At 48.6% G+C, this 13,896-nt stretch overlaps 1 protein-coding gene across 1 annotated transcript in view; it reads left to right on the top strand.

The window, feature by feature from the left end:
• Window positions 1-13,896, top strand: part of LOC140409143 (A disintegrin and metalloproteinase with thrombospondin motifs 12-like) — a 951,810-nt gene that overhangs the window by 266,608 nt on the left and 671,306 nt on the right. Inside the window, exon 4 of the mRNA XM_072497322.1 lies at window positions 6,118-6,314. Coding sequence (XP_072353423.1) covers window positions 6,118-6,314 — 197 coding nt within the window. The remainder of the gene's footprint in view (window positions 1-6,117; window positions 6,315-13,896) is intronic.

The following is a 13,896-nucleotide window of genomic DNA, read 5'->3' on the forward strand; positions in this document are numbered from 1 at the left end:
GTGGAAGACACAAATAACATGTCAGTGACTGATGGAAATGAGCCTATGACAGGTGAGGACCTTGAGAGGATTGTTATCACCAAGGAGGGAGTGATGGGCAAGCTAATGGGGCTAAAGGTATACAAGTCTCCTGGACCTGATGGAATGCATCTCAGAGTGCTAAAAGAGATAGCTCGGGAAATTGCAAATGCACTAGTGATAATTTACCAAAATTCACTAGACTCTGGGGTCGGCCTGGCGGATTGGAAATTAGCAAACGTGACACCACTGTTTAAAAAAGGATGTAGGCAGAAAGCGGGTAATTATAGGCCAGTGAGCTTAACTTCGGTAGTAGGGAAGATGCTGGAATCTATCATCAAGGAAGAAATAGCGAGGCATCTGGATGGAAATTGTTCCATTGGGCAGACGCAGCATGGGTTCATAAAGGGCAGGTCGTGCCTAACTAATTTAGTGGAATTTTTTGAGGACATTTACAGTGCGGTAGATAACGGGGAGCCAATGGATGTGGTATATCTGGATTTCCAGAAAGCCTTTGACAAGGTGCCACACAAAAGGTTGCTGCATAAGATAAAGATGCATGGTATTAAGGGGAAAGTAGTAGCATGGATAGCGGATTGGTTAATTAATAGAAAGCAAAGTGTGGGGATCAATGGGTGTTTCTCTGGTGGGCAATCAGTAGTTGGTGGTGTCCCTCAGGGATCAGTGTTGGGCCCACAACTGTTCACAATTTACATAGATGATTTGGCGTTGGGGACCAAGGGCAATGTGTCCAAGTTTGCAGACGACACTAAGATAAGTGGTAAAGCAAAAAGTGCAGAGGATACTGGAAGTCTGCAGAGGGATTTGGATAGGCTAAATGAATGGGCTCGGGTCTGGCAGATGGAATACAATGTTGACAAATGTGAAGTTATCCATTTTGGTAGGAATAACAGCAAAAGGGATTATTATTTAAATGATAAAATATTAAAACATGCTGCTGTGCAGAGAGACCTGGGTGTGCTAGTGCATGAGTTGCAAAAAGTTGGTTTACAGGTGCAACAGGTGATTAAGAAGGCAAATGGAATTTTGTCCTTCATTGCTAGAGGGATGGAGTTTAAGACTAGGGAGGTCATGCTGCAATTGTATAAGGTGTTAGTGAGGCCACACCTGGAGTATTGTGTTCAGTTTTGGTCTCCTTACTTGAGAAAGGACTTACTGGCACTGGAAGGTGTGCAGAGGAGATTCACTAGGTTAATCCCAGAGCTGAAGGGGTTGGATTACGAGCAGAGGTTGAGTAGCCTGGGACTGTACTCATTGGAATTTAGAAGGATGAGGGGGGATCTTATAGAAACATATAAGGTTATGAAGGGAATAGATAGGATAGATGCGGGCAGGTTGTCTCCACTGGCGGGTGAAAGCAGAACTAGGGGGCATAGCCTCAAAATAAGGGGAAGTAGATTTAGGACTGAGTTTAGGAGGAACTTCTTCACCCAAAGGGTTGTGAATCTATGGAATTCCTTGCCCAGTGAAGCAGTAGAGGCTCCTTCATTAAATGTTTTTAAGATAAAGATAGATAGTTTTTTGAAGAATAAAGGGATTAAGGGTTATGGTGTTCGGGCCGGAAAGTGGAGCTGAGTCCACAAAAGATCGGCCATGATCTCATTGAATGGTGGAGCAGGCTCGAGGTGCCTGCTCCTAGTTCTTATGTTCTTATGTTCTCCAAGCTGGCCCCCGGGCAATATGGCGGAGCCCAGCGCGGAGTAAAGTAGGCACCCACCGAACCAACCTGCCCACCGATCGGTAGGCTCCGATCACGGGCCAGGCCACCTGAGGGACACTCCCCCCCCCCCCCCCCCATCCGCCCCCGGGGGTTGGGTCCCCCCGCCTCCCCTGCCCCCCATGGATGGCCCCCGCACACTTACTTCCAGGTCCCGCCGTGTGTGAGGTGAGTAATCCATGGCGGCGGGACTGGGCAAAACTCGATGGCCACTTGGCCCATTGGCGCCTGGAGAATCGCCAGGGGGGCCGCTGTCAACAACCTCCAACCAGCGTGGCGGCAATTCCGCCGGCGCCCGAAAAATGGCGCCGGAGAATAGGGAGGCCGGCGTCCGGGTGGCGGGGCGCAATTCTCACGTTCTCAAGTAGACTCGAAGGGTCGAGTGGCCTAATCCTGCTCCTATGTATTATGGTCTTTCTTGACAAGGTCCCAAAAAGAAACCAATTTAAATTGGGCTCATACCCAAATCAGCTACCTTTTTCATCAGTTTGTTTTTGTTATGTCTACCAAGGTATGTGTGTGACTGGCAAGGTTGACATTTATTCCCCATTATTACTTTTCCTATTTGAGCAGGTTCTAATTAACTGAATAGTTTGCGAGGCAACTTGAGAGCCCCATTAAATGTCAACCACATTAACGTGGGACTGGAGCCACGCCCATACTGGTTAACATGGCAAATCTTTCCAAAAGACATTTGTGAACCAGTTGGATTATTATTATTATCTGACAGCTTAATGGTCACTTTTACTGATGCCAGCTTTCTTTTTCAAGAATTTTGGCAGGATTTGAACGCGCATTCTTTGGATTATTAGTCCAATCCCCTGGATTATTCATCCAGTAATACAGCTATACTACTGTGCTCCAGTAAACTGTTTCAGTGTTATTCATCAGTGAAAAATACATGTTGTAAGTTTCTGCTCTAGTCTTTAAGAGTTTGATTCTCAAATGTGAGGTTGAAAGTTTAGTGCTGCGTTTAAGGCTCGGTTTTTATTTGCTTTTCATATACAGTAACTCTACCCGCCATACTTACTGTTTTTGCACAGTTAGAACCATTTTACCTCATCCTTCAGCACTGTAGCTGACTGGGGTAATACCTCCAGCTTGAGCTTAACATTGAATATTTTGGTCCATATGTTGGTGGTGTTAACAACAACATCAACAAAAAGAAGTGGTAGGAACTGTGGCAGAAGATGGATACCAGGATCAGAGATAGGGCAGAATGAGACTGTGGAGAAATTTGACGACAAGGAAGGTGAGGACCTTTAATACGATGCATTATTGGATAGAGGACCAATGGTGGTCACTGAAGGAACAAACAGTGGGTTAACAGGATTTGGTGTGGGACCACATATGGGAAAAGGGGTTCTGGGCAAGTTGGAGATAAGGGGAAGGTTGGAGACCAGTTTGGCATTCATTGGAGATATAAAATTTAGAACTAAGGACGCGATTTACCTGCCGCACCCGAATAGAATCGGGATGTGATGTGGCCAGTAGATCCAGCGAGAGGCCCTTTCTGAGATTTCCGACGGTTGTTATGCCTTGTGAGATCTAATGAGGTTTCGCAAGATGTCGCGATCTGGATCCTGCCCACAATGGGCGGGACCTAGACTTGCAGAGTTAAACGAGCTTCAAAGTCCACTTAGCTCTGCCCGTGCCAAATCTAACCCACTCCTGGGATCTACCGGTCTCATCAGCCGGCTGCCATTTGGCACTGACCCCCACAAATGGGGACCAGGCGGAACAGCACTTGAGGGGGTCTCCCATGCAATCGGAAGCCCCCGGGTGGTTGGCACGTGGGCAGGGTGGCACCTGGGCACTGCCAGCCTGGCACTCCACCAGTTCCACCTGGGTGCCAGCCTGGCACTGGCATGGTGCCCAGATGGCATTTTGCCTGCACCGGGGATCGGGCCTGGGCTTGCCCTTCCCGTTTAAGGTGGGGTGGGTGGGGCTCTTCGGGACAATTGTTGGGTCTGGAGGGCCGAGAGGTTGGTCTCTTCCTGCACTGATGAGTTGAGCTCCTCAGTGCAGGGAATGTGACTGAGTGCCTCGGTGAGGAGTTCATAGAATCATAGAATTTACAGTGCAGAAGGAGGCCATTCGGTCCATCGAGTCTGCACCGGCTCTTGGAAAGAGCACCCTACCCAAGGTCAACACCGCCACCCCATCCCCATAACCCAGTAATCCCACCCAACACTAAGGGCAATTTTGGACACTAAGGGCAATTTATCATGGCCAATCCACCTAACCTGCACGTCTTTGGACTGTGGGAGGAAACCGGAGCACCCGGAGGAAACCCACGCACACACGGGGAGGATGTGCAGACTCCGCACAGACAGTGACCCAAGCCGGAATCGAACCTGGGACCCTGGAACTGTGAAGCAATTGTGCTATCCACAAGGCTACCGTGCTGCCCGCGAGGCCTGAAAAAAAAAGAGTGCTGGTAGATAGCGGCGTCGTTCCCTAACGCCACTTATCTCTCCCAGAACAGACTGCTTTTTTAGGTTGAGGGTCATAGTTTGAGGATGAGGGTAAACCTTTAAGGACTGAGACTGAAAATTCCTGCCCAAGGTCAATGGACCTTAAATTGTCCATCAAATTGTCTATCCTGCCTGTAATAATTCCCATGGCCGGTGGGACTGGAAAATTTAGCTCTCCACTGCAACGAACATAGTAAAGAAAAATGGGTGACATGTGCTTTATGAATGGTGTTCAAGTAGTTATGGATGAAGTTGCAACAGAGTTAGGAGTGTTACTAAACCTGCTGATACTGTTTATTCCAAGGTTTTCACGGCTCCTCTGCCAAAGATGAATCTGGAGAACTCCCACAGTAATTGAACACCTCATACATAAAATATTTTTCTTCCTGGAATGCAATGCTTTAAAGTCCTTGCTCAGAAATGAGCCAATAACATACAGTGATGTTCAGAAAAGGCCAATGTGAATACTAGAATTGGGACAATCCAGAGATTGCAGCAGATAAAAAAATCCTCACTGAAGCTGGCTGCAAAAGACGGGAGAATCGCGTGAGAGGCCCAAATCAGACAGCACCGGATGCAGAACATCACGCGAGACGCCTCACGTGGTGCCCGGGTCGCTGTGTGATCCAGATAATGATCTATAAATGAACTATTAGGCTCACTTAAATATCTCACCACCGTATTCACCCGGCACTCGGGAATCCATAGTCATGTCTGCAAGACCTCAATCGTGGACCAGGTGCGACAGCAACTCAGGGGTCTCGCAGGCCTTTAGAGCCACGTGAGTGGTCAGGGACAGGGAAGGGTAGTACGCTCTTCCAGGATGTCAGGAACACTGCAAACGTGCCAGTCTGGCAGTGTCAAGGTGCCCGCGTGCCAGTCTGGCAGTGTCAAGGTGCCCGAGTGCCAGGTTGGTACTGCCCATGGAAGGGAGAGTGAAGGGAGCTTTGAGAGAAAGGTTGGGGGATGAAGGGAGGGAGGTCCTAAAAACTGGGGGTCCTCAAAAGGGGGGTGTATAGATATAGGGGCAGCCTTTCAAAATGTCACCCCGATCTGTGAGAAGCCGGTCCTGCTGGTTAACTCAGGTGGAAAACTTTCAAAGTGTGACCTCGACAGGGAGAAACTCCCTGAGGCCCAATAAAATGGGTTAGTGCCTTTGAATAGCGATGTCAATCTCGGCACTGCAGCCGTCGCGAAGCACCCCGCCAAACGTACCTAAAACTGGACTTACTTTAAATGACTGTCTGTTTATGCCAATGAAATTTCAGAGTGAGTTTTATTCTTCTGAATTGGAGGTTTTCCCATTATCCCCTTTTCCAATTCACAGCAGCATTTTATAAAGGGCTCTGACATTGCTTCTTCCATGTAATGAGCAGACGATAAATACTTTTAAATATTCTTCAACCTGGGCGGCAGTGGTTAGCACTGCTGCCTATGGCGCTGAGGACCCGGGTTTGATCCCGGCCCCGGGTCACTGTCTATGTGGAGTTTGCACATTCTCCCCGTGTCTGCATGGGTTTCACCCCCTCAACCCAAAGATGTGCAGGTTAGGTGAATTGGCCACACTAAAGTGCCCCTTATTGGAAAAAAATAATTGGGTACTCTAAATTTATATTTAAAAAAATATATATTCTTCAACAGGCGCTGATGAAACTTTTTACTTCTCTATTTTCTGTTGGGTATTAAGTTAAAGTAAGAAAGGAAGGAAGAAAGAAGAAAAAAAAGGCTTGCATTTATATAGCATCTTGAGCAATTTCTGAGTGACCTAAAGCTCATTAGATCCACTGAAGTACTTTTGAAGTGTAGCCGCTCTTGTATATCATTAATTTAATGTGTCAAAGAAGCAGCATATTGCTAATGCGTCTGTTGCTTTTTTTGGGACAGATTCTGTGAATAATATCCTGCAGCAAGAGAGGCAAAGAGAGAGATGGGAAGAGATTCATAGAAAAAGCCGCAGAATCTCTCAGCGATCGATCAGCAAAGAACGATGGGTTGAAACTTTAGTAGTTGCTGACACCAAAATGATAGAATATCATGGCAGTGAAAATGTGCAGTCATACATCTTTACCATAATAAATATGGTAAGATTCATTCCATTTTATATACTTTTCTGACAAAAACCAAGTATGACGACATACTGTTCTCAACTCGGGCACTGCTCCATCAATCTGAAAATTCTCTTTTCCATTCTGATGCTCACCTCTGCACCTAACATTTTAATGTTTCTGGTTTGTGTCCATATCAGTAGAACTTGAAGTTTACTGGTTGTGGAAGAACAAGATAAATGCTGGCAAGCCATTCAGGAATGAGTTGGCTAGACCTCCTCAAAACCTTTTCAAAGTGTTGATAGTTGGCCCCTGTTATAAAAAGGCCAATCCTGTTGAGATTGCTGTTGACATGTCTGGAGTCTTGAGAGCTGAGTAGCAGGATTTATGATGCGTTATTTCACTGGTTCCATCTTCCTCTTATGTTACTGTCCCTCGATGGGATAGACAACATTCATATAATTTATATATTCAGTGGGAAACATCTGGCTGTTCTGGATCAGTTTATGGATACTATTCTGTGGCAGGATTCTCCATTTGGGAGATGTTCTCCCGCTGGAGCTGATTTGCCTCTGATTTCACAGAATCCCTCCAGTGAAGAAGGATGTCATTTGGCCCATCAGATATGTACCGACCGTCTGACGGAGCACCCTGCCTTGGCCCACTCCACCATCTTATCCCCATAACCTCACCTAATCGTGGGGAACTATGGGGCAATTTAGCCTGGCCAGTCACCCTAACCTGCACATCTTTGGACTGTGGGAAACCGGACCACCCGGAGGAAACCCACGCAGACACGGGGAGAATGTGCAAACTCCACAAGTCACCCATGGCCAGAATTGAACCTGGGTCCCTGGTGCTGTGAGGCAGCAATGCTAAGCGCTGAGGCATCATGCTGCCCATTTGCACTCGCTCTGGGAGCGGGATTCCAGAGGCGATTCACTATCCCTTGCCATGCAAATTTATGCCTTGTGGGGATAGCGTGCGATTCCCTTGCGAATCCTGTTATCGGCCGCCATTTTTAGTGGGTGGCCCGATAGCAAGCTCCAGCGACTGGGCCCCCACCCCCTGAAATGCAATTCTGCCCACTTCACCATTTGCTCATTTGCTGGGTCTCCCCCTCCACAGTACGAGGGTGACCTGACCACACCCCCCATTGACCCCCACCAGAAAACCCCCATTGCAGTGACCCCCACCATAGACCCCCACTCGAGCCCCCCAATAAGAGAGACCTGAACCAAAAATCCCTCCTCGCCCCCCCCCCCCCCCCCCCCATTACAGAGCTTCCCCACCAGAAACCTTGGACCAGATTAAAATCAGTTAAATGCTTTCTGCAGAGAAAAGGAGGAAGTGAGAGCATCTAACTGCTTTTGATGTGGTCCAAGAGCTGTCAATCATAGCTAGATGTATGTATGCATTGTGGTTAGTTTCACAACTGGGTATTTGAGATCCATTGAAGGGCGAAGGGAAATGAAATTAAACGATCCAGATAACAGGCTGTGTGCAAGCTGACAATCACTTAGTAAAACCAATTTCCCACTAATGTGAATGAAAGTCTTGCACATCAAAGATCTGAGGGGATTTAATCCCAGCTGATGTGGTTTTCACTTTCTAGGAATTTACAGGTGCTGCTGTCTCTACCTGAGGTAGGAGGTGCATTGCATCGGTGAGTTTTAAAGCAGTGATATTTTTCACTGTTTCTGTCCGGGCTGCTCTCTAGCTTCCAGGTCTTTATAATGGTGGTGGTAGGGGGCGGGGGGGGGGGGGGGTGCGGCGGTGGGGGGAGTCTTTGGTGGGGGTTTCAGTAATGGGGATTCGCTGGTGAGAGTCTTTCATGGAGGGGTCTCTGTTGTGGGTCTCTATTATAGAATTTTCATAGAATTTACAGTGCAGAAGGAGGGCATTCAGTCCATCGAGTCTGCACTAGCCCTTGGAAAGAGCACCCCACCAAAGCCCATGCCTCCACCCCATCCCCGTAACCACATAACCTAGTAACCCTACCAACCTTTTTTGGACACTAAGGGCAATTTATCATGGCCAATCCACCTAACCTGCACACCTTTGGACTGTGGAAGGAAACCGGAGCACCCGGAAGAAACACACCCAGACACTGGGAGGACGTGCAGTCTCCACACAGACAGCGACCCAAGCCAGGAATCAAACCTGGGATCCTGGAGCTGTGAAGCAACAGTGCTAACCACTGTGCTACCTTGCTGCCCACTTCCTTTTCTTTCATGCTGACCTTTCTTCACACTTTTTATATTAACTCACTGTGCCCCTCCTCACCACTCTTGTTCTTTCTTTATGGTGATTGCACATATCAAACAAACCAAACCGTCTTTTGCGGATGATTGAATCCTTCTTTGTCTATTGATCATTTTCTGTTTCACTGCACATTCCCGTTGACTGTAAATGGAATTACTACATCTTCCACCCTTGCTAAGGCTGCCTCTCAAGACAAATGAGTTTGGATGGTGAAAGTCCTTCAACCTATTTGGGCTAGATATTCCATCTATTCAAACTCAACCTTCCTTTCTTATAAACCTGCTCTTCTACTTGCATATATTTATTGTCCAAGGTTACACTTATTGTTTATCTGTTCACCTCCTGCCGAAGTGATATTGTGCCAATTGTGCCGCCTCCTTCAACCACTGCAATCTTTGTAAAGTTGCTCACACAATAGCATTAGATGGAGAATTCTGATCTATTGGGACTGAGTCAGTTGGGGGGCAGGGTGGGTGGCGGTTTCCATGCAATAATTGCGGCCTTTTCAAGACCGCCCATATCCTGAGAAAAAAAGCAGTATGAATGGGTGGAAATTCTAAATCAAAAGATCTGCTGGGATTTTGATTACCTGAGAAAGGAAAATGGATTGGAGAGTAAAGAAGTGTTTTTTTTTTCCCCCTTTTATTCTTTCATGGCGTGTGGGCATCATTGGCAAGGCCAGCGTTTGTTGCCCATCCCAATTTGGCCTTGAGCTGAGCTTTCTGTTCAGAGGGCAGTTCAGAGTCCACCACTTTGCTGTGGGTCTGAAGTCATATGTAGACCAGGCAGATAGGCAGCAGATTTCCTTCCCGAAAGGACACTAGTGAACCAGAGTTTCCAACAATCAATGATAGATGTCACGGTCACCACAGAGACTAGCTTCATATTCCATTTTATTCAAAGCTGAATTTAATTTCCATAATCTGCCACGGTGTCAGGGGGGGAGTGGGGGGGGGGGGGGGGCGGGGGTCAGACTGGATGGGGGTGTCAGTCCGAGAGTGAAGGAGGGGTCAGTCATGGAGGGGGTGGGGCAGACCAGAGGATGAGGTCAGGTAGGGAGGAAAGGGTGTCAGTTGGTGGTGGGGCTGAGGGGGGTGGAGGTATCGAACTGGAGGGGGCAGTCAGTCCAGGAAGAAAGGGGGTCAGTCTTGGAGGGAGGGTGGTCTGGCAGGGTCGCACTGGGAGGGGATGTCAGGTCAGGTTGTTCTGCAGGGACGGTGGCGAGTGGGGGAATGGGTGGTGGGACATGGGAGGGGGTTGGTTGCTGGGTTGGGGAGGTTGAGGGTCGGGGGTGTGGGTGATGTGGGGGGGGGGGGGTCGTGTGCGTGAAGGGTGTCTCTTGCGAGGTGGAGTCTGAGTTTTTAAAATTGTTACTCTGTAGTTAGAAGTGATTTTTTTCCTCTAACCTTTTCAGAGTAACTATCAGGGTATAACTGGCAAAACCCATCCCAAGTTAGCGATTAACATTGTTTCTGTCAGATGGTTCCCAGCTCAGTGCAATTGTCCAAAGGAAATTAGCACTTTTGGGCAATTGCGTTACATGCGAACTTACTAGAGTGATTCCCCAACGCATCATTTGGATATCCCTAAAATGTGATGCTGGGAAACCAGTGAGTTATAGGCTTATAAGTTGTGAAAGGCCTACATTTTCTCAGAAATTGGCAAAGACCGGTGTGGGTGGGAAAAGTAGCATTCAGCCTGCTGACTGCAATGGCGACTTTTCATGCCATATAGTGCGGCACTTTCTGGCAAAAGCTTTCATGTTTGAGATCCATGCCATATTGCTCAGGGGCAACCTCTGATTCGCCTGCCTTGCCATCACCTCAGTACTTTAATGAATGTGCCAACCCGCACACAGCTATCACAGACGCTTGTGGGAAGTCACGCTGCGAAAGCTAAGAAGCATGATGCTCTGAAATTCACCCGACACCTCCATGGAGTACCTGATGGAGGTCCGCCGCAATGTGATATACTGGCACTCTGGGTGAAGACCTACCAGTAAGATCACCAATCTAGCATGGGAGGTGGTGGCAGCCGTGATTAGTGCCCTGCAGAAGAGGACAGTCATCCAGAGCCGGAAAAGGATGAATGATCTCCTTAGTTCTGCCAGGGTAAGTCATTCTTCTTATCACTCAGAATTCACACCTATTACGCATCCACAAGGATCTCAAGTAATGGCAACTCAAGGGACACCACTATTCACTCTCCCACACACATCTTCATCTCCCCTGCGGACTTTGACCTCTTCACCTTGCTGGTCCCACTCACCATCCACAAACGCGAGGAGTCCTTATCATCTGCCCTGGCACGTGTCCTGCTTACACTTTACCCATCTGTCTTCGTGTAGGACAAGCTCAGACACGAGAGGGAGAGACCTCAGACAGGAAGAACGATTCCAGAGCTGAAAGTCTTCACGGACTTTGAGGAGAGAGCCAAACAGCTGGGCAGAGAGGATATTGACCGCTCGGTGGTGAGGTAAGAGGCAATAACACGAGGATGGGTTTTTCCAGCCGTTCCCGCCAATGCGATCTACTGGCTCCATCGATGGAGGATGGTGCAAATAATGGAAAACCATGTAGACAGTGGCAGGACAAGGAGATCCTTCCGCTGGCCAATGGTGAGCCATTCCCATTGCCGCAAAACACACGGTAGGGAGTTGGAAAATCCCACCCCAGGTGAGGATCCAGCACTGCGACATCCATCAGACATAGATGCTGGGAGTCATGTCTCCTTCACTTCTCTGATATGCACGAATGACCTCTCCTTTCTTTTGCCGGAACATCTGGGAAGCAACCTAGGGGCCCACCAGCCAGGTCCTCGACTCAGCCCGGGAACAGTGGAGGAATTCACAGAGTCCGACATTGAAGAACTGTCACAGCGCTCACCCACATCCTCCACCAGTGCAGAGACACACTTCGGTGAGATTTAGTTCTAGAGTAGCATCGGGCTCACAATCAGGTGAGCGCATCACTCTCTCAGATTCTCACAGCTCTGGTCATACCTCAGTTACTGGTTAACTTGGGAAAATCAGGAAGGGATGTGTGATACATTGGTCGGATTGAAAGACTGCATGGAGGAGTCTGTCTGCCTCCAACGCAAAAAGGCCAACACAGCTTGGGTAGCGGCCGCTGTGGAGTCTTTGCAAGATGTTCGTCCTGCACTGCTGCAGGACATGCACTCCGTGGTGCAGGCACTTGTTGGTAATGCCAGAGAACAGCAGGGCTTCTTGAGCTCACTCCAGCTGTCCCTCCATCCCAAGTAGAAAGCCAGGGACCCTCGGGCACCCATAGGAATGACGATCAGTTGGTGCACACCGTAGGTCCACCTGACTCCGGGAGTGTCCCATCCATCCCTCTTACTGTAGCCACTTCAGCTCCACAGCTCTGGAGTGTAGCACAGCCAGACCCCTAAAGCAGGCCAGGGCCTCCAACATCTCGGCCCTCCAGAGGACTCCCTCCAACGTCATCACAGACAACAGGGCGTGGCAGACAACAGGCTGCCTCCACCTCCGCTGTGGATGTTGGAGATGCACCAAGACGTAACAGCAGCGTTAACAAAGGTAAGAAGATCTTGTGCACAGTGTGGGCACAGGTATTGAGCACTCGTCCATAACATTCATCTCTGTGAATAAACTCCCACTAATCGCACCCTTACTGTGGCTCCTTGTTCTGATGAAATCTGTTTCTGTAATCGGGACCTGAAAACCTGATTCCTGCACAAATTAAAGAGGCAATGAGAATGTCTTCCACAATGCACAGGGTTAGCATCACTCATTCCAGTCACTGTCAATGTGTGCTCCCTGCACCTTCAGAGTGCGGCTGGTTCCTCATCCCATCTGCTTCGATCTCCGGTGACAGTGAACCTCAAGGGTACAGCTCATGAAGGATGATGTTAGATCAGGAGAGATAAAGCTTTCCCTGCTGTATCACCATGACATGACCCTAATCATTGAGAGCAAGCGAGCTGCAATCAGCCAGACGGGAGTCAGACAGTAATAGAAGCTCAATGACGATGTATGCACTGTCCCCACTGCAAGTCGTCATCATCCTCCTGGAACATAGGGACCATGGCAACTATTGGGTCCCCATGATGACAACAGCCTTATCACAGAGGGTGTGCGCTGCCATTAGTCAGACAGGAGAGCAATACTCACAGAAGGCATGTGAAGAGAATTGAATGTCCTCAATGGATGTCCTCATCACTCTCCTGACTTGGAAATATATCACCGTTCCTTCACTGTCGTTGGGGCAACATCCTGGAACTCCCTCTCTAATAACACAGTCGGTGTACCTACACCTCAAGGCCTGCTGCAGTTCAAGAAGGCAGTTCACCACCACCTTCTGAAGGGCAACTAGGGATGGGCAATAAATGCTGGCCTAACCAGCGACCCCCACATCCTGAAATTAATTTTTTTTTAAATACACCTAACTTGCACATCTTTGTCCTGTGGGAGGAAACCGGAGCACCCGGAGGAAACCCACGCAAATGTGGGGAGAATGTGCAAACTCCACACAATTACCCGAAGCTGGAATTGAACCCGGGTCCTTGGAGCTGTGGGGCAACAGTGCTAATGATTGTGCTACCGTGCCACCCTCAGGGGCTGCATTCTACGCTCCGTGATGCCGGAAGCATGAATCGCGATCTGACGGAAAATAGCGCGAAATTTTTTTAAAATCACGTTTGCACCCAGCCCCGATTCCGACGCCATACTCCTGTCGCTTGCTGACTGTGAAATCAAACTTTCCGTGCCGGCGGATTCATGCAAAGCCATCATTTGCAAGGATTTTAATATCATTAGTGGGTTGGACACTTCATGCTCCATTCTTCTGCGATGCTCTGCCTGTCTTAGGCTGAAATCAATTATGAATTGTTTCAAACACTCCCCTATGCTGCTACTTACAGGCCCCTGGCTGCACACTGCTCACTGTGTACTGTGAATGTTCAAAGAGCCTCTGGTCATCTGAGAACCCACCCAGGCCACCCCTCTGGAACTCAGAACTCAGTCGGCCCATCAACAGGGTGGCCCACCAGATGCTGGCACTCATCATACACTATATGTTCTATAACTTTGAATATATTCAAGTGGGGGGCTGGATATAGCACTTGGGGAGAATGGGATCAAAGGCTATGGGGGGAAAGCAGGATTAGATTAGGCTATTGAGTTGGATGATCAGCCATGATCGTGATGAATGGCGGAGCAGGCTCAAAGGGCCAAAAGGCCTCCTCCTGCTCTTATCTTCAATTGATCTATGTATCAGAAGTGCAGCCCCACAGTAGGGGAAGCAGGGAATAGCAGCGCTCACCCAAAACAAAGGACACATGCACCGTGGCTTCTGGTATCCTCCTTGGCACA

The sequence above is a fragment of the Scyliorhinus torazame genome, chromosome 3 (genome assembly GCF_047496885.1).
Source record: "Scyliorhinus torazame isolate Kashiwa2021f chromosome 3, sScyTor2.1, whole genome shotgun sequence".
Lineage (NCBI taxonomy): Eukaryota > Metazoa > Chordata > Chondrichthyes > Carcharhiniformes > Scyliorhinidae > Scyliorhinus > Scyliorhinus torazame.